The sequence below is a fragment of the Simochromis diagramma genome, unplaced genomic scaffold, assembly GCF_900408965.1.
Source record: "Simochromis diagramma unplaced genomic scaffold, fSimDia1.1 OVJJ01000284.1, whole genome shotgun sequence".
In the NCBI taxonomy this organism is placed as follows: Eukaryota; Metazoa; Chordata; class Actinopteri; order Cichliformes; family Cichlidae; genus Simochromis; species Simochromis diagramma.
The window spans coordinates 1,601,152-1,628,271 of record NW_024386871.1 but is presented as its reverse complement, the minus strand read 5'-3'; the positions used below and the strand labels follow the sequence as shown (position 1 = coordinate 1,628,271).

At 39.9% G+C, this 27,120-nt stretch overlaps 1 protein-coding gene across 8 annotated transcripts; it reads right to left on the bottom strand.

Annotated features, from left to right (window-relative positions):
* Positions 1 to 931: 931 nt before the first annotated feature.
* On the bottom strand, positions 932 to 26,680 carry clip1a (CAP-GLY domain containing linker protein 1a). 8 transcript variants are annotated; one of them, XM_040031548.1, is made up of 28 exons: positions 26,439 to 26,675; positions 22,737 to 23,037; positions 21,601 to 22,118; positions 20,800 to 20,924; positions 20,489 to 20,705; positions 20,177 to 20,374; positions 19,998 to 20,089; positions 19,724 to 19,784; positions 17,446 to 17,550; positions 15,363 to 16,271; positions 15,088 to 15,204; positions 14,728 to 14,785; positions 14,495 to 14,578; positions 14,226 to 14,382; positions 13,904 to 14,069; positions 13,250 to 13,465; positions 8,629 to 11,073; positions 7,841 to 7,978; positions 7,597 to 7,703; positions 7,310 to 7,430; positions 7,136 to 7,188; positions 6,410 to 6,430; positions 4,847 to 4,964; positions 4,198 to 4,330; positions 3,621 to 3,673; positions 2,998 to 3,003; positions 2,335 to 2,462; positions 932 to 2,058 (listed from the first exon to the last, which is right to left on the bottom strand). In XM_040031548.1, the coding sequence occupies exons 2-28, from the start codon at positions 22,825 to 22,827 to the stop codon at positions 1,830 to 1,832; spliced, it is 6,666 nt and encodes a 2,221-aa protein (XP_039887482.1). In that variant the 5' UTR covers positions 22,828 to 23,037; positions 26,439 to 26,675; the 3' UTR covers positions 932 to 1,829. The 8 variants fall into 8 exon arrangements, with proteins under 8 accessions (XP_039887482.1, XP_039887480.1, XP_039887479.1 ...); XM_040031546.1 differs by having other exon boundaries at positions 21,601 to 22,136; positions 25,890 to 26,672; XM_040031545.1 differs by having other exon boundaries at positions 21,601 to 22,136; positions 26,439 to 26,672.
* Positions 26,681 to 27,120: the final 440 nt, after the last annotated feature.

Sequence of the window (27,120 nt, the reverse complement as noted above, 5' to 3'; positions counted from 1 at the left end):
CATCTTATCTCTTTTCACTTCTGAAAAGTTTCTAGAAAATGAATCAAGAATCTGACCCGTTAAACAAGTTAAATTGTGATCCTTGAAATGTCTCTGTGAAAGAATCATAATACATCACTGTTGACCTTCAGGTCATCAGTGACTTCAGTAAGAGCCGTTTCTGTGCTGTGGTTGGTTCTGATTGGTACTTATCAGAAATACTGACATTAAAAGTATGAATATTTTTTTTCAATTAGGGTTGAGTGGGTGGAGATGAGTGTCAGGGGTGAGTTCTGACAGAAGAATAGCAGCAACAGTGAAAAGGACTGTTTATAAGATGGTAGTGAGACCTGCTGTGATCTATGGTTTGGACATGACAGCCCTGACAAAATGGAATGATGAGACCAGGATGGACACATTAGGCTGAGTGGTTTGGAGACAAAATTAAGAGGCAATGCTGAGTTGGTTTGGACATGTGCAGGTGGAAGATTAGTGGTTACAATGGACGAAGGATGCTGAAGGTGGAACCGTCGGGCCAGAGGAAAGGAGGAAGACTACAGTAGAGGTTCATGGATGTAATGAAGGAGGACATGCAGGAGGTTGGTGTGACAGAGGAGTATATCACAGATCATAGCGCTTATAAAAGAGTCTTACAGCAAATATGAAGTCCTTATTAAAGGGGACTGATAATATAACTAGGTGTTAAAATATATTAAATAAAATAAGCCCGCCAGGCAAGTGCTCCAGATTTGGCTTCTGGAGCTTTCTAAGTGTGCCTCTATGAACACGTTTGCAGTCTATTAAACAATTCCCCCTGGTTTACTACTCTGGTTATGTATAAAACAAAGGTTTGCATATTTAGTGTACTGTTTTCACTGTATAGTGCAACAAGGCGGAAGGATTCAGGCGTGACACACAGATATTATTATGAAGGAATTGTGCACAAAGATGCTTCATTTACCCATAAACGTTTTATTTTTTAATACACCAATATTGAAAACATGTTGCGAGAAATGCCAAAGTGTTTCACCGTTTCATACAGAAATGATCTTCTAAGAAACTTTTTTTGGAAAGGCCATTACAGGAACTGAGGACTTATAAGCATCAAGTCCATTATTTAACAGTTTCTTTTATTCTTATCAATCTTCCTGCAGTCCTTTTCAAAGTCCATGAAAAAAGTTCCCTATTAAAGCCAAACAGCATTGCTTTTTGCTCCAACTCCATATCAGAGCAAGGAAACCTCTCCCTGTTACAAATTTACACTCATACTATCAAATCTTTAAGTACATAGCATTTCCAGGCATAAAAAATAAACTATAGCTCCCAGACTTTGCGCAAACGGAGATTTGTTTTTCAATCAAGTCATTTACAGCTTCAAATAAACAACTTTTATGATATTATATTATCTCTGTAACCCCCTTACAAGCTGTGCAAACTGTGTTAACATACTGATAAATTAAATGATTTGAAGAAGACTGCTGCTTCTCCCAGAATGATACATCCACTTACATTAGCCCCTGACTCACATAAACCCAAGATATCAAACATTTTTTTTCCTTCAAACTCATTTACAAATGAAACTGTTATTTCATGTGTAGCAGTTTATTTGAATGAATGGAGAGATTCTGCCAAACCTTTCTCCTCTAAGAGCGCTTAAGGGGTGGTGTGGACAACAAAGATGCTTGAAAAAAAAAAAAAAAAAAAAAAAAAAAAGCACACAAAATGTATACACACACACGCACAATTAGGACCCCAGAAGCACAGCATAATCCAAAATGGTGTGCAAATATAGTGATTGTGCGAATGAGGGTTTAAAAAAAAAAAAAAAGAAAAAACAAAGCAAAAAGGCTTTAAAAGGTCTGGTCATCGTTACAGGAGTCAGTCCAGTGCCCAAAGACCTCACAGATGTCGCAGTAGGGCCGCTCCTCACCCTTATTGCCATGGTAGGTGGTGTGTGGAGGGGAGTCTGGCATCTGCGTTTGCGTAGGACAGTCCTCAGTGTCGTGGAGGTCAAAGCAGTCGCAGATGTCGCAGAAGAGCCTCGGAGGAGGTTTCTTCTTTGCAGGCTGCTTGTCGTGGCTGTGGAGCAGGAGAAAAAGTAGAAGAAGAAGGATAAAATGACAAAGAAGAAGCAAAAGAAGGAAGAAAAAAAAGAGGAGAAAAAAGGTAGAAAAAAGGAGAAGACAAGAAGAAAGAAGCAAAAGGAGGAACAAAAGGAGAAAATCCATGAACAAAAACAATGGAGAAGCAGCAGAAGAAAAGGAGGAAAGGAGAAGGAGAAATTGTTAAGAGTCATTGCCACGCAGCGAACATCATTTTAAACACCTGAGAAGCTCTTTTGTGAATCGGACTAACCCGTCATAGTTATCCAGCTCGCTTGGATTATTCCCATTAAGGGCAGCAGCTGCCATTTTTTCCAGTTTGTCCTTGAGCTCCTGATTCTTCTTCTGGAGGTCCACAATGACTGAATTCAGGAAATCAATCTGTAAAGGAAACACACAACATTAGCATCAAGGCTGCCCCCGGAGAACAATGAGCACAACATTTTCTAACATATTAATAATTTTAAACAATGGGGGTTAGAATTATTGTACTGTTCAAAGGCTTTGATTGCTACAACAATGTGGACAGTAACTATGGTGATGTTACGACAACAGTAACTACGTGTCACTAAATATTCCCAAAAATCAAATCCCCCCTTATAAAACAAACAAACCAAAAAAACAGAAAGAAAAAAAAAAAAAAAAAAAAAAAAGGTGCTGAGTGGCTACTGCGAGTCATCAAAGAAGAATCAAAGCTTGAAATGAGCCACAAAGAAAGCTCGCTTATGATGACTGCCAATTAAAACCTCTGTGAATCTTAACAGAGCGCTCACTGAACGCTTAAATCAAGCTCGATTCATCTTTGGAGGACATTTGTAGTTTTCACACCAAATAATGTGACTCGACCACATGAAACATAAGAGCCACAGTGATGGACAAACATGCACAAGTGAAGCTGATGAAAACAATAACAAACCGCTGCCTGATGGTGGTGCAGCATTGCCAACATCAGAGACAGGGCAGAGGAGAAGAGTTGGAATAAAGAAAGAGAAGGAGAAAAAAAAAAAAGATAGTGAAATTCAAATTAGGACTTCTGCTCGACAACACGCTCAAGTCATCACAGACACGTACTACAGTATAACATTTTTAGAATAAACATGGGAGGGAAACTCGTGAAGCTGAAAACACGCTCACAGAGGTGACCCGATGGAAGTGTGTTACCAATTTGTTTGGCTTTATCAGTCATCCTTGTAGAGCTTGGGATGACGGAAGCTTCAAATACTTTCAGTGAAATTAAACTCCACTAAATTCACCTCCACAAAACATTATACTGTAAGAATTAAATGAGTCAACAGAACTATAAAATCCACTATATAGCCTGTTGCTACAAACAAAAACGTAGTGTCATTTAGTAGTACTGCATAAGCAAACGGCCCAGTCATTCACAAACAGCATTCAGGAAGTCTGTTTCCATACAGCTGCCCCAAACGGGCAGGGTAGGAAAGCATTGTTACACTGAATGTGTTAAAAGAATAAAATAGACAAAGCAAAACTCTCAGTCTGTTCACCGGTGTCAATCGGGAGTGCCGCAGTACACACCTGACTCTCTGCAGTCTCCTTATCCTCCCTCATTTGGTCCAACACTGCATCACCTGGAAAACAGAAATTAGTTTACCTTTGGATGGACGCACTGTCAAGTTTCATTAATTCTGCTGCTATCGAATGGCTGCAGTACAAGAAGAGATTAAAGGGTTAATGAAGTATGTGGACCTGGCTAGACCGCCACAGCAATTCCAGTCTACATAACGTAAGCATGTTTGTGCAGTTTTGGATTAAAATAAACCTTTATTGCATATTTTCCATTGACCTTTTACTCTCAGTTTCCTCAACATGCTATATAGACTCTTTGCTGAAGGAATACATTTTATAAATTTAATCTGCTGAGCAGTAAATGACTAACATGGCAGAAGAAAGTGGTGCTGCACGCGGTGCATCATTGTGGGAAATTACACATCAAATGCCCCCCCCTCTTTTTAAAAAATAAAGTAAATACAAACACACATAGCCCGAAGCAGAGGCCAAAAGAAAACCATTCTGATATCAATTATCTGAGCCAGGTGACACAAAGAAAGTCCGGCTATGTTGAAACTGTGCACTGTTGTGCCCGAGGACTTACCAACGGGCCCCACGGTCAGATCCTTCTCCAGTCTCTGCACACGCGCCTGTAGAGTAGCTTTGTCCTGCTCCAAGGATTGAATTGTACCCTGCAGTGTCTTAACTGAGGCACTTTCCCCACATACTACAGCCAGCTATGATGAAAAACACAAAACAAAACAACCCGTGATATTAAATTACTGAAACGTTTCTTTTCAGCATTATAGTACACAATAAACAAACATTGTACAAATACAATCTCAGCCAATCTTCAAGCCAAGATTTGAGAGTATATTCAAAATAAGACGACGAAAGCATAACAGAAATGTGTCACCACCTCCAGATGTTTCTTGCATTTCACGAATGCACTTTCAAGTTTCATTTTTAAGCAGAAAGCGTGGCCACACTTTATGACCTAGAAGTAACTTCTTGTTTCTAGCCTCTGAATTTAAAGAAATGTGCCTCGAACCTCCAATTAAAAGCTATACCAACTGTGACAATGACACTGAAACCCACACATGGCATTTAATAGCCAGCTGACATAAAAATGTTCCTTGGAGCAAACACTTGGAATTGCAGCAACAATCAGATGAAAAAGTTTGTGCTTCAGAATTATGTAACAACATCCTTCCCCTGGCTGTGATTTGCTATAACAACTTAAAATAAATTACCTCGCTCTTGAGGTTTTCCACCTGCTGGTCCTTTTCTGAGATTAAGGCACCGTTTTTATGGATGGACTGTTGGAGGGCAGCCTTCTCCTTATCCAGCTGTTCCTTCAAGGCGCTCTCACTATTTCAGGAGACAAATGGAGAAAGTTTATTTCTATGGACAAAATTTTCTAATTGTAAGACAGCAAATGTACTGAAGACAACGCTAAAACTGAGATCCAGTACAAACAACATGTCATGCAGGTGGGATGGAGCTGTAGGATAAATTACAAGCATTAGTGTCTTGTACAGGTTTATAGAAATGTGGTCAATATACACTCACAAGCCAGTTCATTAGGCACACCTTGCTAGTACCAGGTTGGACTCCCTTGTGTCTTCAAAGCTGTGTTAATTCTTAGTGGCACATATTCAAAATGTGGCTGGAATATGTGTGGCTGCACATCCATGATGCTAATCTCTTTCCCACCACATCCAAAAGCAGCTCACTGTCATGTTCAAGAAAGCAGTTGGAGATTATTTGAGTATTGTGACATGGTGCTGTCACACTGATAGCAGCCATCAGTAAACTGGTACACTGTGGTCATGAAGTGATGCACATGGTCAGCAACAACACTCAGACAGGCTGTGGTGTTTAAACGATGCCCACTTGGTAGCAAGGGGCCCAAAGTGTGCCGAGAAAATATCCTCCACACCATTACGCCACCGTCACCAAACTGAACTGCTGATGCAAGGCAGGATGGATCCATGTTTTTATGATTTTTGCACCAAATTCTGATCCTACATTCTGAATTTTTCCAGCAGAAATTCAGACTCAGACCAAGCAGTGTTTTTCCCACCTTCTATTGTCTAATTTTGTTGAGTCCGTGCAAGTTTTCTCAGTTTCTCGTTCTTAGCTGACCAGAGTGACACCTAGTGTCATTCACTTGCCATATTCACTCAATATGGCAGCCTCGCTTCTGTCAGTCTGCCCCAGGGCAGCTGTGGCTACAACTGTAGTTTGCCTTCACCAGTGTATGAATGTGAGAGTGACTGAATAGTGGTATTGTAAAGCACTTTGAGGGGTCCCGAAAAGCGCTATATAAATGCAATCCATTATTATTATTATTATTGTGCTGCTGTAGACCATCAGCTTCAAGGTTCGACGTGTTCAGAGGCACTCTTCTGCATACCTTGCTTGTAGCAAATAGTTATTTGAATTACTGTTACCCTTCCATCATCTTAAAGCTGTGTGGTTTTTCTCCTCTGGAAGAAACAAGGAATTTTCATCGGAGAATTGCTGCTAATTGGATATTTTCCCTTTTTGTTAAAAAAAAAAAATCAAAAAAAAAAAAAAAAATCAATCTTATAGAGATGGCTGGGTGAGAAAGTCCCAGCAGAACAGCAGGTTTTTTTGTTTGTTTTGTTTTTTTAAATGCTCAGACCAACAACCATACCATGTTCAAAGTCACTTAAAACACCTTTCTTCCTCATTCTGATGCTCAGTTTGTACCTAGTGAATTGGCCAGTGAATGTATATTTACGCTGTGACATGACTGACATGGAGTAATATTAAAAAGCATTAAGTACCTGAAGGCATTATTTGGCAGGCTTTAAAGGAAAGGAAGAGCATATTCACTTATTCATCAGTTCAGATGTTTAGTAGCTGAAGTCATTCGTGCTTATGCTGTTTATAAAAGGCTTTAAAGTGGACCTCTTCATTCCCAGCGCCACATTTTTATCTTGCACTCTACTAAAGGAGCTTTCAATGACCAACACTTCAAATGATCAATCATTATCTGGCACTGTGAAACAATAGATTTCCTCAGTTGTCTGTCTGACAAAAAAAAAAAAAAAAAAAAAAAAAAGAAGCTAATTCGGCTACTATTTGAATTTTAATATTTTACTTTCTGTCACTGGCTGCATCTAGGCTTGTTTTGAACCTGGTGGCTGGGCGCCACCTCTCAAATGCATCTGTCATATCAGTAATATGAGGGTGGATATTAAAAGGTTATGCAGCAAGATTATAGCAATGTTGTTTCTCTGAATATTCAAATGATAATATTATTAATATTAGTGTGGATTTAGTCAATCACAAGCTGTACAAACCAGAGTCTATATACGTTTCTGGTAAAAGGTGTATATGAGGGAAGTGTAAAGAAATATCAAATTAAGTAGAAGATTTTTTTAAACTTTTCCTGCAAAAGCAAGAATCATAAAGTGATGTTTACTACATATTTGTAAGTGGTCTGATTATTAAAAACATATGAGGTCCACTTTGCGTGAATCACGTAATGCAGGTGTGAATAATTTTACCTTTGCTTCAATTCTTCCAACTGTTTTTTGAGCTTTGAGTGCTCATCCTTAAGCTGGCAAAGGGGGAAAAAAACCAAAAAAAACCACACAAAACAGTTAATATTCAGTCACTGTCAGTTGAATTTAAAAATCAGAATCATGTGGGTCTCTGTATCCAAAGAATAAAGTTTAAACCTTCACAACATCACTCTGGTCTCTGTGTTTATCATCGAGCTCCTCAGTCAGTCTGTTTTTCTCATCTTGGAGTGTCTGCAGGGACTGCGACTTCACAGAGACCGCTTCTTTAAGGTCCTCACTGGAGAAAAATATTGTTGTTCAACTCATCCAAGTAATTTTTCAACTCAAACAGACCATACACTGGCTTTTCATATCTTTACAATAATATGCTATTTAGTTGATTGAAAATATGAATATGATACGTTTCTGTAACAGAAAACAGTTGAGGATGAGGATGTACTCACATTTCCTGGCATAAACCTTTGCTCCTCTGAGTTTCAGTGCAAAGCTGCTCTTTGGATACATTAAGGTCTTCTTGATACTTGGAGTTCTCTTTCTTCAGCCTTTCCAGCTTTAAAAAACAAACAAACAAACAAAAGGTGGAGATAAATACAATCAGAAGATTTTTACTTCACACCATCACTTTCACATCACTTTATACAAAAAGCCACATTATTAGAAGTTTCTCTTCAAAATCCCATCTTTTACCTGTGTTTCCAACTCCTGCTTGGACGTCTGCAGCTCGTCCAGCAAAGACTGGACTTCATTCTTCTGCTGCATCAACACGGCCTTCTGTTTTGTCAGCTGTTCGAGAGCCTCGGCTGTCTTGCCAGAGGCCTCTGCAGCCTAAATGGCAAATGATCAGAACAGATTGAAATTAAAAAGTAGCAGATTGTTGGTTAGGACACCAAATTACTTTAACCAAAACAATAGAATTAGAAATGCGCAGATCAGATTTAACTACTTGTAATGCATGATTTGTTTTGACAGCAATTTAAAAAAAAATGTAATTAACTACATGTTAAATTATTTCCTCAAATAGCTCGACAATTATCAGACCTCAGGTTTTTGCAATCCAACTGTGCCTAAAAATGAACAACATGAAGATTTCACAATGAGGAAACATAATTACTACATAAAGACTTAAATCCTGTGGCCTCAGAACGGACACTGACAGCTGATTGTCTTGTGGAAGAGACAGTCAACTATTTAAATTATGGCATTTCTCACTTATCATTGAGCAGGACCCAGATCACCCGACACCTACATAACCATATGATCAACAGGAATTTTTGCCCAACATCAGATCACGTTATAAACCCACAGGCTAAGGCTGGGAGCTAAAAGAGGTAAACACTGGTTAGTAAATGGAAAGTGTTAAGACATAAAGAGCAGAGGGACAGTGCGACAAACCAGCAGGCATGCAGTGAGAGGGTGATATAGCCCCAGCCGTTCTAACATGTGTTAATCAGTGATTTCTACAGGAGGACAAATACCTCAAGTTGCTTAGAAATGGCATTTTTTAGCTGTGATTCCAGTTGCCTGACTTGCTGGGTGGCTTCATCCCTCTCCACCTGGAGGGCATCCTTCTGAGCTGTTAAATGTGCGATGCTGGAGGAAATTTCTTCTTTTACAGCAGTGGAAGCAGATACCTCAGCTACAGCATCTTGATATTGCTTTTCCAAAGTTTCTTTGTCTGTCTGTAGGACCTTAACATCAACCTGTAGTTTTTCCTGACTAACCTGCAAACACTTCAACTCTTCAAGAAGTTTTGATTGCTCTGCAAGCCAGTTCTCCTGGTCCGTCTGGAGGGAAGAAATCCCCTGCTCTAGTTTACACTGGCTGGCTAACAGCTCATCCTTCTCTGTGGTCAGTGAGATCATCTGTCTGCCCAGCTCCTCCAGCTTCGATAGTAACTGGTCTTTATCTTCTGTCAACTGTGAATTTTCTTGCTCTTGGCGCTTCAGTTGTGCCTTCAAAGCCTCCACATCCACCATGAAGGCCTTCTTTTGCTCCTCAGCATTGCTGAAGTTGTATGAAAGCTCTTCTTTTTCCTGAGCAACTTTGGACAAAGCTCTCTGTAGTTCCTCAATTTGCTTGGAAAGAAGATCGTGGTCAGACACCGTTTTACTGCGCTCATTAGATTCAGTCTGCAGCTGGGTCTCAAGTACGCGCTTGGCATCGGAGACTGAATTAATCTGACTTTTCAACTCCTGGATCTCCTGAACCAGCTCCTGGTTCTCCTTCTGCAAGGACAGCACTTTTCTCTCTGCTTCAGTCTGTAAGGACTGAAGATGTTTGTGTTCTTCTGTCAGTTTCTCTACCTGATTAACAAGCTCAGAGTTAGCCTTCTCAAAATTCAGTTTTAGTTTACTATGCTCTTCACTGAGTTCAGCTTTGCTCTTTTCAAGCATTTCATTATCAGAGGACTTTTTCTTCAGTTCATTTTGCAGGTCAGTCTTTTCCAGTTTCAAAGAAGTCAACTTGGCTTCAAACTCTTTTTTTTGCAGTTCGGTTTCCTCCAGCACTGTTGATAAGTGATTCTTCTCCTGAATAAGGTTAACATTAGTTCTGGAGCAACTATCCAGTTGGTCACTGATTGTTCGGATATCATTAGCTAGCTTATCACGTTCGAGAGAAAGAGCACTTTTGTCAGATACGGCCTTTGTGTGCTTCTCTTCTAACTCTTCCTTCTCCCCAGCCAAACGCTCATAGTCCATGTTCTGCTGCTCCAGCGCTGAATCCAGGCTCATCTTCTCTTTTCGTAAAGCATGGAGAGCCATCTCCGTTTCAGAATTCTGAAGACGAAGCGCTTGCTTCTCTTGCTCAACAGATGCTAACGTTTCTTCAAATTTCTCTCTGGTCTGGGTCAGCTGTTCTGTTGATACTTGAAGCTTTTCCTTTAATTCTTGTATCTCTCTGAGAAGCTCTTCTTTCTTGTTAGAGGTTTGTCTTTGGATTGCAAGAAGGTCTTCCTTCTCCTGTAGCAAGTGAATCCTTTCAGAATCAGTCACTTGACTGCTTGTCTTGAATTCTTCAAGCATCTGGGCCAAGCTCATTTTTGAGATTTTAAGTTCTTCACATTCACGGATATAGCTCTCCAGGTCTTTCTTTGTAATACTAAGCTTATTCTGGAGCTCCTCCTTCACAGTCTGAAGGCTCTTTTTGTCCTCCACAACTGCGCTGATTTCAGAGGACATCTCTGCCTTCTCTTTTGTCAGCGTTTCTGCTAGGGCTTGGAGCTGGGTGTTCTTGATTGTGAGATCTTCTTTTTCTAAGTTCAAGGATTTCAGTTTTGCCTGCAACTCAGCATTCTTAGCATCAAGAGACTTTTTAGCATTTCTAGCAGAATCTCTCTCCAAAATCAGATTGTCCTTCTCACACGTCAGCCTTGACTTGCTTTCATTAAGGTCCTCTTCAAGCCGGTTTCTCTCCTTGCAGACTTTTTCATAATCCTCAAGTAGCTGCTTCTTTTTCGCTTGTATTTGCTCAATGTCCTGTTGATGCTTTCGGATAGAATCATTCTTCTCTGCATTTTGTCTTTGAAGCTCCTCAATTTGAGCCAGATATTCACTTTTACTTTGCTTCAGATCTTTGATTTCAGTCTGTGCTTCTAGAAGACGGCTTTTGAGCTTGTCGAGTTCCTCATTCATTGAAACATCTGAATGCTTCTTAGTGGCGAGCAGTTCCTCTTGGCGTTTTGTTAGCTTTTCTCTGGTTGTAAGTAGTTCTTTATTCTGGACTGAAAGTTCCTTGTGAATAATCTCAAGGGCAGAAAGCTTAGCCTGAACATCTGAAAGCTGCTTCTCCAGTTTGCCTTTCTCAGCCTTAAAATCCTCACTTTCCTTATACATATTTTCCAAATCTAGGTTTTGCTTTTCCAGTTTTTTGGACAACTGTTCAACGTCATGCTTGTAGGAGTCAAGCTCAGCAGAAAAACACTGGGAAAACAAAAGATGACAGAAAAAAAGGGAGGGGAATACCCAAAGCAAGGAATGAATGAATACAAAATAAACCAAGCAGATATGGATATCAGTCATGTGCAAATGGAAAGGTTAAGCTGCAGAAGCATCAAAAATGGCAAAAGATCAAACCAGAGCTTACACCACAATGATTTTCAAAAGATATACATATATAAATAAGAGGCAGAACATTTTCACTTCTGCTTTCTTTGAATACGACTTGAACAGTGCATCTAAGATGAAGCAATCAAGATATGATTGATGACACAGAATTTATTACATTTAACGGAGTTAGAAGTTAGCAGGAAGCTAGCAGAAGTTAGCTCTCTAGTTACCTAAGCATGATATAGCACGTTCTGACTGAGAGATTTCTGAAAAAAATCAAACGTACTGCTCTGCTATCACTTCCAACATAAATGAAGACAGGAAACTAAACAGCAGTGACGTTTGTAGGGTTACTGAAGTTGGGCTAGGTGGTATATAATGATGTGCTACGTGATCGCTAGTGACACAGCTATGTTAGCATAACATAAACAGAACAGAACGCTAACACTTTTCCCCTCGATAAAAGTTAACGTGAGGGTTCCTGGTGGTTAGGGACAAATGCAATCGCACGGCAGGATGCTGTAAACAGACCAAACTTCAGTCAGGAGAACAACTGAGATAATCCTTCCACAATACGAGGTTAGTCGTTAATATACTGCAACAACATGGGAATAGAGCAGCTGTGATAGAGTACAGCATTAATGAATCAATGGTACAGAAGTGGAGGAAGCAAGAACAATGAGTTGAATAAAGTTTGATTTCTCTGACTTCTTTGTTTTGCTTAATGTGCCTTATAATCCCGTGCACCTTATGATCCGAAAAATACATATTTGACTTTTTTATTTGGCACACTGCAGTTTAATGTTGCAAAGCACCTCTTTTTAACTTCAGTGGATATTATACATGGTTATGCTCAGGATATGTCAGCCCATTTCTACTGGAAATGCCTTTTGGTTAAACTTTCAGCAAGGAATTTGCATTTGCACTGTTACATTTTTATAAAGCTTTAATGCATATAAAAAAAACAGCTGCTTGTTTAAGTGAAAATAAATGGATGGGGGTTTTTTTTGCGCTAGTAAAGTTGTGGAGTTGTATTTTGTCTTGCATCAATTATATCGTCAGTTATATCGTTATCGCAAATTTTCAAATACATATCGTGTTAAATATTTTTGGCCATATCGCCCTGCTCTACTGCCGACTTGATTCTGAAGCATGTGGTTGTATTTGTATCAAAGTATCAAAAATTATCCTTAAAATTTAAATTTATTAACCTTTTACTGAGTGTAGAATGATATATAGTAACTTGACCTGCAACATAACTGATGAATTCACAAACACACGTTAGAACGCATCAATACTTAACTTTGGTTCAACTGTTGGATTTCAAAGTCTTGAATCAGATCTTGATTGCCTTATTTGTGCGTACACTAAGTTTAAATTGCAACTCAAAAGAAATAAACAAAAAAAATTGTAACCATCCATCTCACGACTAATTAATGTAAAATAAACTTTTTAAGTGAGCACTGACACAAACAAATAAATTTTTTGAAAAGTGAAAATGTTCAAATTTTTTAAAAAAAGAAAAAAAAACAAGCAGATTTTTATTATGACTTCATAAATTTAGACAATAACTTCGTCATTTTGGGTTTATGTCTGTAATTGTATCCATGTCATCCTGATCTGAAGTTCTTAAAAAAAGTTTACGGTCTGAAAACTTTTCTAAATCCATGGCAATCCAGATTCATCTGAAGGTGAACATGCGATCCATGTGCACAGCATTTAAAACTAATTGTTTCTCTTTATGTGAATGTTTTTCCACTAATAAGTATAAACCATCTATAAATACAGACAGAATTTTATAAGCTCTACCCCTGCAAGCATGCAACCCATGGTGCCTTTGATTGTAGGGCTTGTTATTAACTGTAATGTGAGGGGAAAATTAGCAACTCAAAACAAATAATGTGTATGGCAAAACTTAAATAAACAACAACAACAAAAAACCCAAAACAGTTAAATACATCTTCCTCATCGTTTCCGTTTCAACCATTTTAATGTTTGAGGCTACCAAATTGCCAAAAATAAAAATGCACCAGAAGGTGTTTGCACTTACCTGGGCCTGCTCTTTGTATGGCTGCAGTTCAGACACCATCTTCTCTAGCTCTTGGGTTTTGTCCTTGGAGGAGGAGAGTTCCTGCTTAAACTTGTCAACCTGACTCTGCAGTGTTTCAAATTCCTTTGCATGGAGCTCAGACACCTGAGAGAGGGATTTCTCCTGTGAGGCCTTGAGCTCCTCAACCAAGGTCTCACCCTGTTTAACAGTCTTCTCCTAAAGAACAGGGAACAAGAAAGGGACACAACAATAAAATTTTTGTTGCCTTGTTTTGATGCAGCTCATGTCAAAAGAATATGTTTTTAATGGAATAATTTACATCGAGTAATAAGTAGTATGTTACTTTATAAAAGGATTCAAGTTAACCAAAGGCTCAGGGTCAGTTTAAAAAGAAAAGAAAAAAAAAAAAAAAAAAAAAACGTTTGTAGAGCAAGATGACTGTCCACTCTGTTTCCATTTGCAGTTAGGAGTTCACCAGTGAACAGGCTGATTAATTCCTGTCATAAGTTAACCGCTCTGACGTTAAATGAAGTGTTTTGTGGTTAGTGAAATAAAGATGCTGTGAGCATTTCTAAAAATAGATGTGTGCATTGAAAATGCTAGCTCAACATATGTACTCAAAATATACATCAAAACATATTTTTTGTGACTAACCAAAGTAGTGATGTTCTCCTGAAGGGTATTTATTTTAGTCTGATGTGCCTCTCTAGTCTCTTTGAGCTCGTGCTCTTTGTGGGACACTTCTTGTTGGAGTTGTTCATTTAAGCGTGCCACCTTCTCCTTCTCCTCTGCTAGATGATTTTGTAACTCCTCTAGCCTCCTGTGTGATGACAAAAGAAAAGGAGGATGTGCAGTGAGCAGTCGGATAAATTACAAATTACATGGACTAAAACAAAAGAAAAACAAGTATCCGACTCTTTCTGAGTAAACATTGTAATCAGGTCATATTTAATGATGGAAAATTAAAGTGTGGTACCTTTCTTTCTGTATGAGTTCTTCATTCATTTTGGTCAGCTGTACAGAACTATCACCTGATGCCTTCATCATATCAGAGATATCATTTTCCAGCTTGTTTTTGTCTTTTGAAAGCTGCTCGTTCTTTTCATCTGAAGCCTTTAGCTTCCTCTCCAGCCCTGTAAAAACATAAAAAAGATGACTTTGTTAAAACAAAAAATGTACACACACACACACACACACACACACACACTATTTAAAGACAGATCAATGAAATGATAATGATCTTACCAGCAAGCTGACTTTTTAATGACTCTGATTCTTGGACCAAGGATGTGTACTCCTCTTCTTTCTTACTCAGTTTCTCAAGTGTTTCTACAAAAACAAAACAAAAATCAAACAAACAAAAGAATTATACTGATACTAGAAGATTTTGCACATTAAAAACGTAGAATGACAGCAGATGACAGGAAAATGGGATGTGAAAACATCTCGGTATCTCAACACAGAGTGACTCAGATTACCTTGCATAGTTTTTGATGATGTAGTCTGCTCCTCTGTGCTTTCAGCCACCTTTTGTTTCTGTCAGCAAAGTTTAGGAAACGTTTTTTTATATGACACTTCTACGGTAGACAAACTGCCAATATGTAACGTTTTAACTGCGTTCAATACTGAGATCAACCCACTGGATCAGTAAATATTAGCTGACACTAGCTTACTGCAGATTTGTTGTGTGACAATAATAAATATCAAAAAATAAAAAAAAATAAAAAAAACTGCAGCAGAGAAATAACAGAAATAAGATAAAGGTAAACTGTGGGGAAAAGGGAGGTACAATTTGGGGAGAATATCTCCAAAACCAAAAATTAAGTCACAGTTCTCACCAGGCCTCCAAGTTCTTGTTCCAGGGTATCCTTCTCCTGCTTTACAGTATTCAGACTCTGCTGTAAAGAGAGGACTTCCTGCTGTTTGCCCTCCAACTGAGAGTTTAATTCAGCAACCTTTAACATATAAAATGCAATGAAATGCATAACAAACAAAAAGCAATGATTTTATGAAAATGGTACACCAAGTCAAGGATAATCACATCACCAGGAGAAAAATATGGCACATAACAAAAAGGGAGCATTTATTGATCATGAAGTTACCAAGAACCCACCTTGGCACCCTGCTTGTCTCCTTGGCTCTGTACCTCCTCTAGCTGAGCTTTCAGAGCTACAAGCTCCTGGTTACTTTGTGCTACTTTGCTCCGCAGAGCCACCATTTCCGCCATCTGTTCTTTGGTTTCTCCATCCTTGTCTTGAGCCTGTTGTGCTAGCGTCACTTCCTTCTCCTCAAGCTCCTTTACCCTAAGTTCAGCAGCATGAAGCTTTCCAAGAACATCCTCCATCTCCACCAGGTGCTGTTCTTCTGTTTTTTCAACACTGGACCGAAGTGACTCCTCCAGTCGCTCTTTGTCCTCAGTCAGAGACAGCACCTGTGCCTTCAGCGCCTTCAACTCCTGAGTCCATGCCGTGGCTTCAGCTTTGTGTTTGGCGTCGGCCTCCTCCAGAGCTGACTTGTGCTCCAACTTCAGCTTCTCAAGTGCACTTTTGGTTTCTACAAGTTCTTCTGTCTGAGCACCTGCACCTTTGCTGAAGGACACCTTCAGCTCTTCCATGGTTTGCTGGTGAGAGGCAACGGCAGCCTCCAACTTTGAACGCCACAGTTCAACAGCGTCAGCATTCTCCTTCTCTGCCTGACTTAAGCGCATCTGCAGCTGCTCTTTGTCACCAGAGAGCCTCACAGATGTAGCCTGAAGCTGAGCAACTGCATCACTGTGGATTTTTTCTTGAGCTTCTAGCTTCTCCTTGTATTTACCCAGCTCTTCTTGATGACTAGTTTCCTGAGAAGCCAACTGATCCCTCAGAGAGTTTATTTCTTCCAGGAGGGGAGAAAGAGTGGAGTTTGAGTCCTCAGAGCCCTGCTGGACCCCAAGACGCAGCTGCAGGTCAGCCACCTCTCTTGTTCGAAGTGCAAGGTCCCTCTCAAGTTCCATAATACGGGATCTTTCTGACACAGTAGCAACCTTTAAAAGCGGGAAATCTTTATTTAAAAATGTATCTCAAACTAGCCTACTAAATATCTTAGTACATTTAAAAAAAAAAAAAAAAGGATTAATAAGATTTAATAACTAACTTTTGCTAAATAGATGAAAAACTAATTGTTAAAGAAATTTAAAGTGATTACTGGGTGAGATTTTTTCCTCAATTTGCTTTTTTTTTTTAAATGAGAAGGATACAAAACATTTGATGTTAAAAATAAATCATTATACTGACCTCTTGTGGTTATAAACGGTATGATCCAAATAATGGAAGTGAACACTGAAAGCATGTATGGAGCTACAGCAGTGTGCAAGAGATTTTCCACCAAGTATTAGACTAGAAAGTGTCCTCACTGACGTCGTGATTTATCAGACACACAAACTAAAAACATCTCAGGTAGTCCTGATATTTTATAGTGCTTTTACACCATTCAAGCTCTGGTACAAAACTATTTTTTTTTCTTTTTTTTGTTAACATAGTGCAGTTTTAAACCTACAGGCCTAATCCTCCTCGAAACTATACATTTACTGTGACTGTAACACTGTAGGTGGACTGGTCTGGGAGGTGGATACGGTTTTAAACTAGCAAAACGCAGGGACACCAAATAAGCGGGACAAATGGATGTCAGGAAGGACCGGGAAAGGAGAGTATAGGATAACTGGGAAAATGATTAGCTTGGTACAAGCTGGGGAGGAGTTTGTCTGTCTGGTTAAGCAGTGATATCACAAAACCATCTGCTGGAAATATAGGTAAACATGTGTCTCTCTGTCAGATACACATGGTTATTGTTTTGGAGGTCAAAACCTCCATATTTTCAATATATAAAGATTTTGAGTGGACCAGTGTGAATTTGAGATAATTTAATATCTGATAAAGTGTGACAAAAGAAACTAATACTTTTGACATTTAATTTGCAAACTGTAAGAAGGGCAGACTAATTTAGGATTTTAAACATACCAAAGATGTTTAATATTTTAGTATATGATTTAATCTGGTTTTTAAGATCAGGGTTATTAGTTTTATGTAAAGCTGAAAAAATGCATCTGTAGGGTACATTTACCACAAGCCCATATACAGCAAAAGTCCAGTTACTGCTGCACATTTTTTGGCTACGGGCCTTTTTCCCAACGCAACACGCTGCAGAGCAGAATTCATTACCCTAGTGTCTTCTAACTCTCTTTGGAGTTTCTCAGCTTTGGTCTTTTCAAAGAGCAGGCTCTGTTCAAGCTCCTTAATGTGGGCATGCTCCAGTCTGGTCTGCGTCTGTTAGTAAACAAGGGGGAGAGGAAGAAAACACACCAGTGCCACCATCACATGCCAGCCCAACGCAGACAGAGAGGGAGGGAGACAGGAGAAAGGAAGGAGGGGTTGGATAGGGATGACAGTGAAAGTGTGTGTGTGTGTGTGTGTGTGTCTTTGTGTGCAAGTGAGTATTTGAAGGGTTGAGGCAAGGACACTGGGTGGGTGTGGATAGTGATGGATGAGTGGAAATGAGAAAACACCCCCATGCAGAACTTTCAGGCTGTGCCATAAACAGCTGCAAATAGGGATTTTTTTCAAAGAAATGGTGGGGGGAAAAGAAAAAAAAGAAAAAAAAAACAACAAGCAGCGGACGACGGGGGCATGTAGTATGGATGTGCAGGATGAGTATGTTGATGGAAGCAGTTTAGAAGTAACCATGCAAAAAAAATGTCACCTGGTAAACAAATCACACAGACTGTTATGATACACAGAAAATTTGATACTGTGTGCCAAGCCAGCAAGTAAAATCAAGTTAACATGACTTCACCACGGTGTGGAGAGAAGGCAGTACTGGGAGTTTCCTGATCCCTGTGTGTCACTAACACAAAGTTGGTGCATGTTAATATACAGAAGATGTCCGATTTTACCAGACGAAGTCAATATAAAGACATTTATTATTGTGGTTTTCTATATACAGCAATTAGTGTTGTCAATACCTACACTGCTTTCTCTCTTTGGTGATGAGGCCACTGTCCACACTTTAAATATTTAGTGTTGTGAGAAACCAGCCGTTATCAGACCACCGTGTGCAAGACTTGTGACCAACTTAACAGATATCAATCAGTAACAGAAACATTTTAGGCTCAAGAAATAGAAAGGATCTCACTGGCTTTCTCTGTATTTTGGTGCTACAAGTACAGATTTTTATGGAAGCTTAATAAAGCATTACTTAGAAAAATGCTCTGCTTCTAATCTTATGTAAACACAATAAAAGTTAAAAACAGGGTCTGTTTGGAAAATTGGAATAGCACCAGTTTTAAATGTACCGGTATGTAGACCATGGTTTATCCCAGGTCTTCATTGAATACAATGGATAAAATAAACTAATATTTAACAATCTGATACACCATATCCAGTCAGTGGTATGGATGTTGGACCGGTTTTATTAGAAAACTTAAAACACATATATTAAATTACATTTTAACTCTTATCATAGGTGTTATTCCTCCCTGGTTGCAGTGGGCAGGCTCAGAAATTAGGACTGTGACTGGGTAGTGAAAAGACAAGGGGGCATTTCCAGTGGTTCCATGCTGAGCACTGGACCAACATGAAAGACGAACATGGGAAGGAAGAAGAAGCAATAAGACCGCGTCACTGAACAAGGAGGGTTACTGAGGGTTACAGCTCAACATTAGTACACCTTCAACAGCTTGAAGTTAACACATTTTTTAGTTTGGTGGTCTTTTTTTTTTTTTTTTTTTTTTTAACTACACAAAATTATTTATGAATATCTGCTGCTTTAACTGTTAGTACACACATTTAAAGAGAAGGAAAATTGAGTTTCTAACCCTGTAGCCCACAGTTTAAAACATCTATTTTGAGCTAGGATGCCTTCAGAGTAACAGAGGTGGTTTCCTGTGCAACACTGTGGAATAAATAAATTCTTTAATTAGAAAAGAAACACATACTACTGAGCTACTGCACTCTCAATATTGCAACTTGGGATGCAAGTTGCTAAAAACAACAACAACCCAATAACAAATGGTAAACAGATCATGACATAATTTATCTGTCTGCATTAAGTTGGGGGTTACATAAAAACTAACACTTTCAAAATCGAGATGTCAGATTTGGTGATTTAATGGAAATGGGGGCAGGTTTAAATGCAAACATTGTATTGGCTTGACTGTACTTGTGTAAATCTCATGTAAGATTAAAGTAGATATATTATGCTCCATATTCTATTATAGGACTCTAGTTGAGAAGATTTGTTTTATTTGAAATTCAAAATTCACCAAACTGGACCTTGGAGTAGCTACTCCAATTTTGCTAGCTTTACCAACATTTTAAATCCCTTTATTATGTGGGTTTATGTAAACTGGAATTTCGGGCACGGTGAATGGGGCAGCCCACTGCGTCTGAAGTGTAAATTTAGATATGAAGTCAGCGCTGTGTATCCATGCTGTATATTTACCTCCAGGTCTCCTTTGGTAATGGAAACTTCCTCAACACGAAACTGAAGGTCCTCCACCTTCCTATTTAACAGAAACATATTTACTCCTCTGAGGCACAAGCCACCTCTAAACTGCAGTGATCAAGAGTGATGCCAACAACAAATTTATTACCTTATGACTGTAAAACAACAGCACTGGGAGCAAAGCTCTCACCCCACTTTCAGTGTTTCACAACATTGAAACTAGAGGACCTAATATACTCTCATGAGCATCTTTAACTAGTCCCACACTCACCTACGCTCCTCCTCAAGCTGATTCAGCAGCTCCACCTTGTCTTTGTCTGCAGCTTCTACCAAGGCACGCAACTGATCCATCTTTGCCTCCATCTGTCAAAATCACAGACAAACATTTAAAAGAGATAAAATTAATACATACTAAACTAACTGTAGTTCAGGCTCAGTGACTGAGCTGACCTGCTCGTGCTCATCCCTTAGCAGGGTAATTTCTTGCTCCATTTCTCCAACATGGCTTGTGGCCTTGGCAACTTCTGCCCTCTCCATGTCCCTCTCAGCCATGAGCTGCTCAATATGCTGTTGCTTTTCCTTCAGTGCCTCTTGCAGGGCTGTGGTGCCTGAAATCTTTCGATTATACCTTGAGGATGTCTCTGTCAGCTGTAGAAAGAGAGACAGGTACCATGTTCATACTGCTGCGTGTCTCTCACCATAATGCCACAGGTAATACACTGTTGTTGTTCTTTGTTTTGTTTTTTTATAAGTGTGTCTCACCAGGCCTGTGCGGCTCGGCTTAGCACTAACAGAAGATGCCACAGAGCTCATGGTACTGATGGATGAGGCACTGGGGCTCCTCTTCAGCCCCGCCGGGGTGGCCACCACTTTCCGAACGGTTGTTTTTGCTTTGGCAGGCGTAGTGGAAGGAAAGCCAATGCGTGTGACTTTGTGCACTGGAGCAAATAAGCCATACTTGGGCTGGCACTGAAAATATCTGAATACAACCACAATAATAAAAGTGTTCAATAAAAGGAGGAGTGTGGTTGAGTTTACACACAACTTGTTTATAGATCTTGTGGCTTCCGTACCTTGTGCCTGCCACTGCCCCATCATTCTTTCCTAGGGGCTCGTCCAATTCCACGCCACACCACTCGCCTTTGGCAAAGTCTGTTTCTCCAAGGAAGCGTACCACTCCTGCCTTTGTACCACCAACCTAAGAGGAAATACACCAAAGATTAGCCAACATTTAATTCTCTTAACAGATGAGAGGGGACTAAAAAGTAATCAGCTTTGCCTGGTAATAAATCCCAAGGGAGATAATTCCATAAAAGCCACAGATGCAAACATGCCAGAATTGTGGGGTATGTGTGTGTTTATTACATTTTTTTTTATCATTTATAAAATAATGTTTAATAATAATAAATTATTTATAAAATAATTTCTAAATGATTTTAAAAGCATAGTTTGGAAGTTTACTAAATGTGGTAATGGTGAGCATATTTCCTCTGCTGCCCAACAGGCATGAGTAACACTTCCTCTTTACTTAATGTGCTACACATCCTCGTGATTGTGCGGGGAAAAAAAGGAATTCATAAGGAGGAAGCAATGCACTCAACATCTATAAGCAGACCTGAGTGACTGTACTACGTTACTAAAACTACTTCACTGACTCAGAAGTGAATGGTTCAAAGTACAAGTGAAAGCAACCATATTTCATTTGTTAGCTTCCCAAAAACTGGAGGAGGGCTTCATGAGTCATGTGATTCTCAAGGCCCTGCTGACATTGCTAAAACACAAAAGGGAGAACCTTCAGATATTTGTAGCTTTGCTGAAATGTTTAGGGAAAAAAACTGTAAGCAACTTTTTTTTCCTACTTATAGAAACTTTACCAACACACGGTCACCAATCTTCAGTTCCCGTTCCCCCTTCTTGACCGATCCAGTCTCTGAGAGGTTGGAGACAGATTCACTGTTTGTCCTTGCAAGGTTGGAAGATGGGGTAGTTGGTGTTGTTGCTGTTGAGGCCTTCTTGGCTGTCGCGGTACTTGAAGGCAGTGCTGTTTTTGTGGCTACGCTTCCGACTGAGGGAGTGGGTGATGCTGCGCGGGACGTCGGTGCCGTCTGAGTTCCATTAGCCTCTCCTTCTGTGCGAGACAACTTGGAGGGGCGGGTAAAAATCCCTCGCAGGGCTTCACACTGAAAGTATCGAACGCCTGCTACTGACCCATCGTTCTTCCCAATTGGCTCGTCTAGAACAATTCCCGCCCACTGTCCTGGGGCAAACTGCGTTTCTCCCAAAAACTGTATGTAGCCCGGCTTATTTCCATTCACCCAAACTCGATCCCCAATCTGGAAGCTCTCCTCCACATTCCCTGACTCTCCAGAGCTGGTACTAGCAGCCGATTTGTCTGCAACAGCAGTTTTAGCTGCATTTTGGTGAGAGGGAGAGTAGACTTTAAGAAAACTCATTAAGTTATTAATTTGAATCACAGAGCCACGTCACAAATGCAGAGCAAACACAGCACACCCCTTGTATATATATATTTTTTATTAGTGCTGTCAGCGTTAGTCTCATTAAAATGACGTTAACGCCATAACCGCATTAACACAGCAAATCTCCGTTAGCGAGTTAGCGCGGATCGCCTCATGCATGGGGCTGCACGCATTAACAAGCTACCTGCACTAACGGCGTTGAAGCCTTGCAGCTCCGCAATCTGCATTAACTCGCTAACAGAGATTTGCTACGTTAATGCGGTTATGGCGTTAACGAATTTTTATATTTATTTAACACTATAAATGTACTGTCATCTGTTTAAGTCTTGCTGCTTAACGGGGTATCAAAGGGAAATCTTGCATTAAGAATATACTAATTATTTATTCAAGAATCAATTTTCATGTTTATGGTAAGTTTAAAAACAAAACACACACACAAAAAAACAAAACACCAAACATGTACATTGTTTTAAATAAGGCTATACCTGCATTCAAATGCTACTCAGCTGATGAGTTTCGACATGTATTCCTACCTGTGCTGGGGTTGGTCTTGGGGGCTCCTGTTCCAGGTGGCCGAGCTATCTTGCTAGGCACTTTTATGCCACTGGGCTTGGCTGTGCTCATGTTTCCTCCTGTGATCTGAACCACAAGGCTTGTGTTCGTCCCTGGATACAGACTGACCCCAGATCATCAAAACCACTGCCTGCTGCTCTGTGATTGCAATGCTTTTTCTCTCTCCGCACCAAAATTTAATAAACAAAAAAAGGAAAAAAAAAAAGAAAAAAAATGAGGAAAAGGGAGAAGGGAGAAAAAGCGCTTCTTGCAAAAAGGACCCTGTTGATAGAGAGAGGGAAAAACAAAACAAGTAACATTACTTGATTTTGTGAACCTTTACTAAAGTATTTTTACTCATTGGTCAATAACCCTTCTGCCAATATCCTCTGCCTTTAACTCTTATTGTCTTTGACAAAAATAATTTATTTAAATAATTGATTTAATTTATTTAACTAAACTAATAAACAACAGTGCACCTGTTGCAAGCCATGATCTGTAGACTTTGTTTTTAGTGCTGTGTTAATGGAGGTATTTTGTTATGACAACAAGTTCCTCGGCATACACGACATCACAGTTAGATCTAAAAATACCCCTTCACAGCCTGACCAACGTGTAGTCTGTGGTAGTGCCATCTGAACGTCTGATAATGTGTGACCTTGACCACAGAGAACAGACTGTGTCACAGAGGGTCTCTCTCAATCTATCATTCTGACATCAAACAACATGTAAGGCTTGGCTGGCAGCTTTTTATTAAACTGGATTACTGCAGAAACACGACCACAGGCAGCAGATTATCCTGTTTGTCAGATTACCTCAGCACACAAGCCGATTGGTTGAACGCTCCATTTTAACAGAAATTGTCTGTCACTTACTTGAAGCAAAGACTGTGGAATCATAATCATAATGTTTTATACATCTGCTGACCTTTAACATGCACTTAGGCAGGGAAAGACCCTGCATATGTCCCCATCCAGCCAAGACACTGTTTGTACAAGTATGGAATTATCACAACAATTTTTGTATGTAATCTGCAAAGAAATTTGCTTATAATGAAATTCTACCAGTATACAAACAAGGGTTTTCATTTAGTGTACTGACACTTAATTCTGTACTTGGGCTTTGCCTTGTCACGTTATGAGTGAAAACAAGGAGCTCAAGGACTTGAACAATGTCAAGAAAATAATTTTATTATATGTAGCTGTTCCTGTAATCATTGACTGCAAACGTCTGAAACGTCCCAGGACAATGAAACAAGCTGTGCATGTATCGAATTCCTGAGAGCGTTAAAAGTTTTTCACTTCAAAACAAACTATGACGTGAACCTCTTCTGAGTCAGGCGAGACGCTCGTCTTCAAAGTAAAGAAAGTAAATGTAAGACTTGTTCAACAGCAGCACACAAACATTACTTTCATTCCTGAAAGGGCCTAAGAGCTGCACTACACAGGTTTACCTAAACAACTTAAGAAAGGAAGCTCTCACGCAGCCTCCAAGATATTTCTCAGCAGAGAGTGAAAGGTGACCATCAGCAGACATGACCCAGTTTGAAAGCAGTGCTCCAGTTTTATCCCGCTGTGTCTTTGAGTGACGACTGACTCAAGCCCTCAGGTCAAAAATAGGCAAAACAGGGAAGCCATAGCCATTATAGCTGAAGACTGTCTATGCAAGACTGCACTTTCTAGTCTGATTGACCCATGAACGCGTGGTACAATACGCAGAGGTTACATTCATTGTGCAGAGAGTTTTAAAAGCAAAAGGTTAGTTCTATCAGAAAAACCACAAAGCTCTAGTACAAATATCACATGAGCTTGACCAGAGGATGTTACAGCTCTGATTGGTGAGCTGATGCTGTCAGCTGAACATGATCCTCTCACGGTGAAGAATTTCCCACAGCAGTAATGTTAATCTTTTGCCACTGACTCAGTCTAATCTGTAGCTTGGGAAAAACACCAAATACTCAAGCTTTGCAAAAGTTAAAGAGATTTAATACACTGATGCATGCAAAAAAAGTATAATTCTTAACTAGATTCACATTATATCACATGTAGTATGATTTTATCTCTTCCCTGGTGTAAATAAACAAACAGAAACAGGTAGACAGTAGCTTGTAAAGCAGAAGTGAGACTTCTCAGAGACCTCCATTAACATAGATGACTTCCATTTTCACAACTGCATACATTTGCATGCTCAGTGTCCATTAAAGTATTGGATATGAGTGTTATGGCGCTGACAAATGATTTAACTGTCCTCCACCACACAAAACAGGATGAAAACAAATTAACGTCCAGACAGAAGTTCTTAAAATTCTTCAGTATATTCACTACTAGTTGGAAGGAGTTAATGGTTACACAAGTCCACATGGTCTTCCACAAGATTAATATTAGCCAGAGACTTCACTACTAAATCAGGCCCATTTCCACTATTCGAGCTGCCAAGGTATCCTTTTAAACTCCTGCCCCAAACAAAGACCAAGTAGGGTGCATTTCATTGTGTCCATAAGCAATAAACTAACACCTTTACATCTTCAGATGTGTGCATTATCTGACATGACTTGCACATTCTCTCTCCTGCTTTGGTCATCTCAAGGCCAAGTCAAGCTCTGGCTCTTCCTATTTGAGGAAACATCTGCAGGGAGGATTATTCAGGCCCCTGTTAGCACTGACAAACGTAGGCAAAAAAAGCCTCAAAGGTACAGAATAAGAGCCAAAAGCATCCTGTGTCCTCTAACTTCACTTGTTTTGAATTTAACAACCCTCACCTTGCTGCCATTTTACAGACACACCCCTGGTCCTACAAAGATTCTGGCTCATACCAATGTGAATAGACATAAATAAGGCCTGGAATGACCAAAACAGACTTCCTACCTCTTTAATGTGTTCTTACAGCACTGCAAACATTACAGTTAAAAAGATAGCATTCACGAGCCCCTTGCCTCTCAATGCAGCTTCACTGACACACTGCACACTGTGGCTGAGCTGTAAACCCAGTTATCTTTGTGTCAGGTCAGCGAATTTGCCTGTAAGCGACACTCGCCTTGTCACCTCTGCCTACCAGTGGCTAGCGGACCGAGGAGCTGTCGATGAGGTGGCACATCTGGTAACGCTGCTCTAAAAATGTCCTGTCAGCTAACTCACCTTACCAGCTAGCTGAATGGTAGCTCTTCTCCGCTAAGAATGGGAGACATTAGCGCTACACAGGTTCAACACGTCCACGTCCAAACCTCCCACATAGCCCCCCAAAAGAAAAAGGTGTCATAAGCTAAGAAACTGAAAGGCAAATTCCACAAGTCCAAAAGTCTCCGCAATGTCACCGGCGCTCCAGCAGGGCACACTGCTGCTACAAATTCACTCAGCACACGTAATTGTTAGCTAAAATCATCTGTATCGAATGAATGTTCGTATAGTGTTGTGGCGCTCAGGTGCCTGGTCACCTCTTCGGCTTAAATGGATCCCGGTCGGGGGGGGGAGATGTGATCAGTTGCTAAGTAACGCTAGCAGCGAGGCCCAAAGCGGTTCAGCGAGCCGGTGGTTAAGACCACAAACAATATGGGCTGGTTAGCTAGTGAGCTAAACTAACACCTCACCTCAAGTAACGTCTGAACAACACCTGAACAACTTTCACGCGTGTTTATCAGCCGCTGTTGGACCAGAAAATACGCGGAAACGGGATGAGGAAGTACTGACCTGATGTGTTTATGTACAGACTTCGTCGTCCGAGGGGAAAAAAATAACACAGCTAGCAAGCTAAGTACAGAACCTCGATGACTTTTAGAACTACGTTCGACTCACACACGGGGAGGCAGGCACAGCCCAGCGTGCGTGCCGCCTGTCCAACGGCTGAGGGAAACGTCAGGGGCGGGAGCCGACCAAAGATGATATGTGCAGAAAGATGGAGCACTCCATTGCTTCGAAGACTGAACGATAGATTAAAGAAGCACTGAAAATAGTCTTTTTTTGCCATCCATGTGTAAAAAAGTGACGTACTATCGAATTGTTTAAAAAAAAAAAATAAGATAACTTAATTTTTTTAGTTTTTAAGTAGACACTTTAAAATAATTAATTGAAATTTTGACTTAGGAATCCCCAAAAAGTTTTTCCTTCTTTGTTCCAAGTTTCCATAGATAACAATAAACTGGGGAGGAAATAAAATTAGACTTCACTGATTCATCTCGCATATTGGTAACTCGTTAAAAATGGTGGTCATAGTATTTTAGCTAGTTTTTTAGTAAACGGATGTTGGCCTTGGATGCAGACCAGCGCATCAAACCCTCGGAGGTTCTCAAGCATCCCTTTTTTGACCCTGGCCTGAGAGTTCCCCCTGCATTAAAATGAGAAGCAGAGGGAGACAAAAGTCTCCAGCATTGCT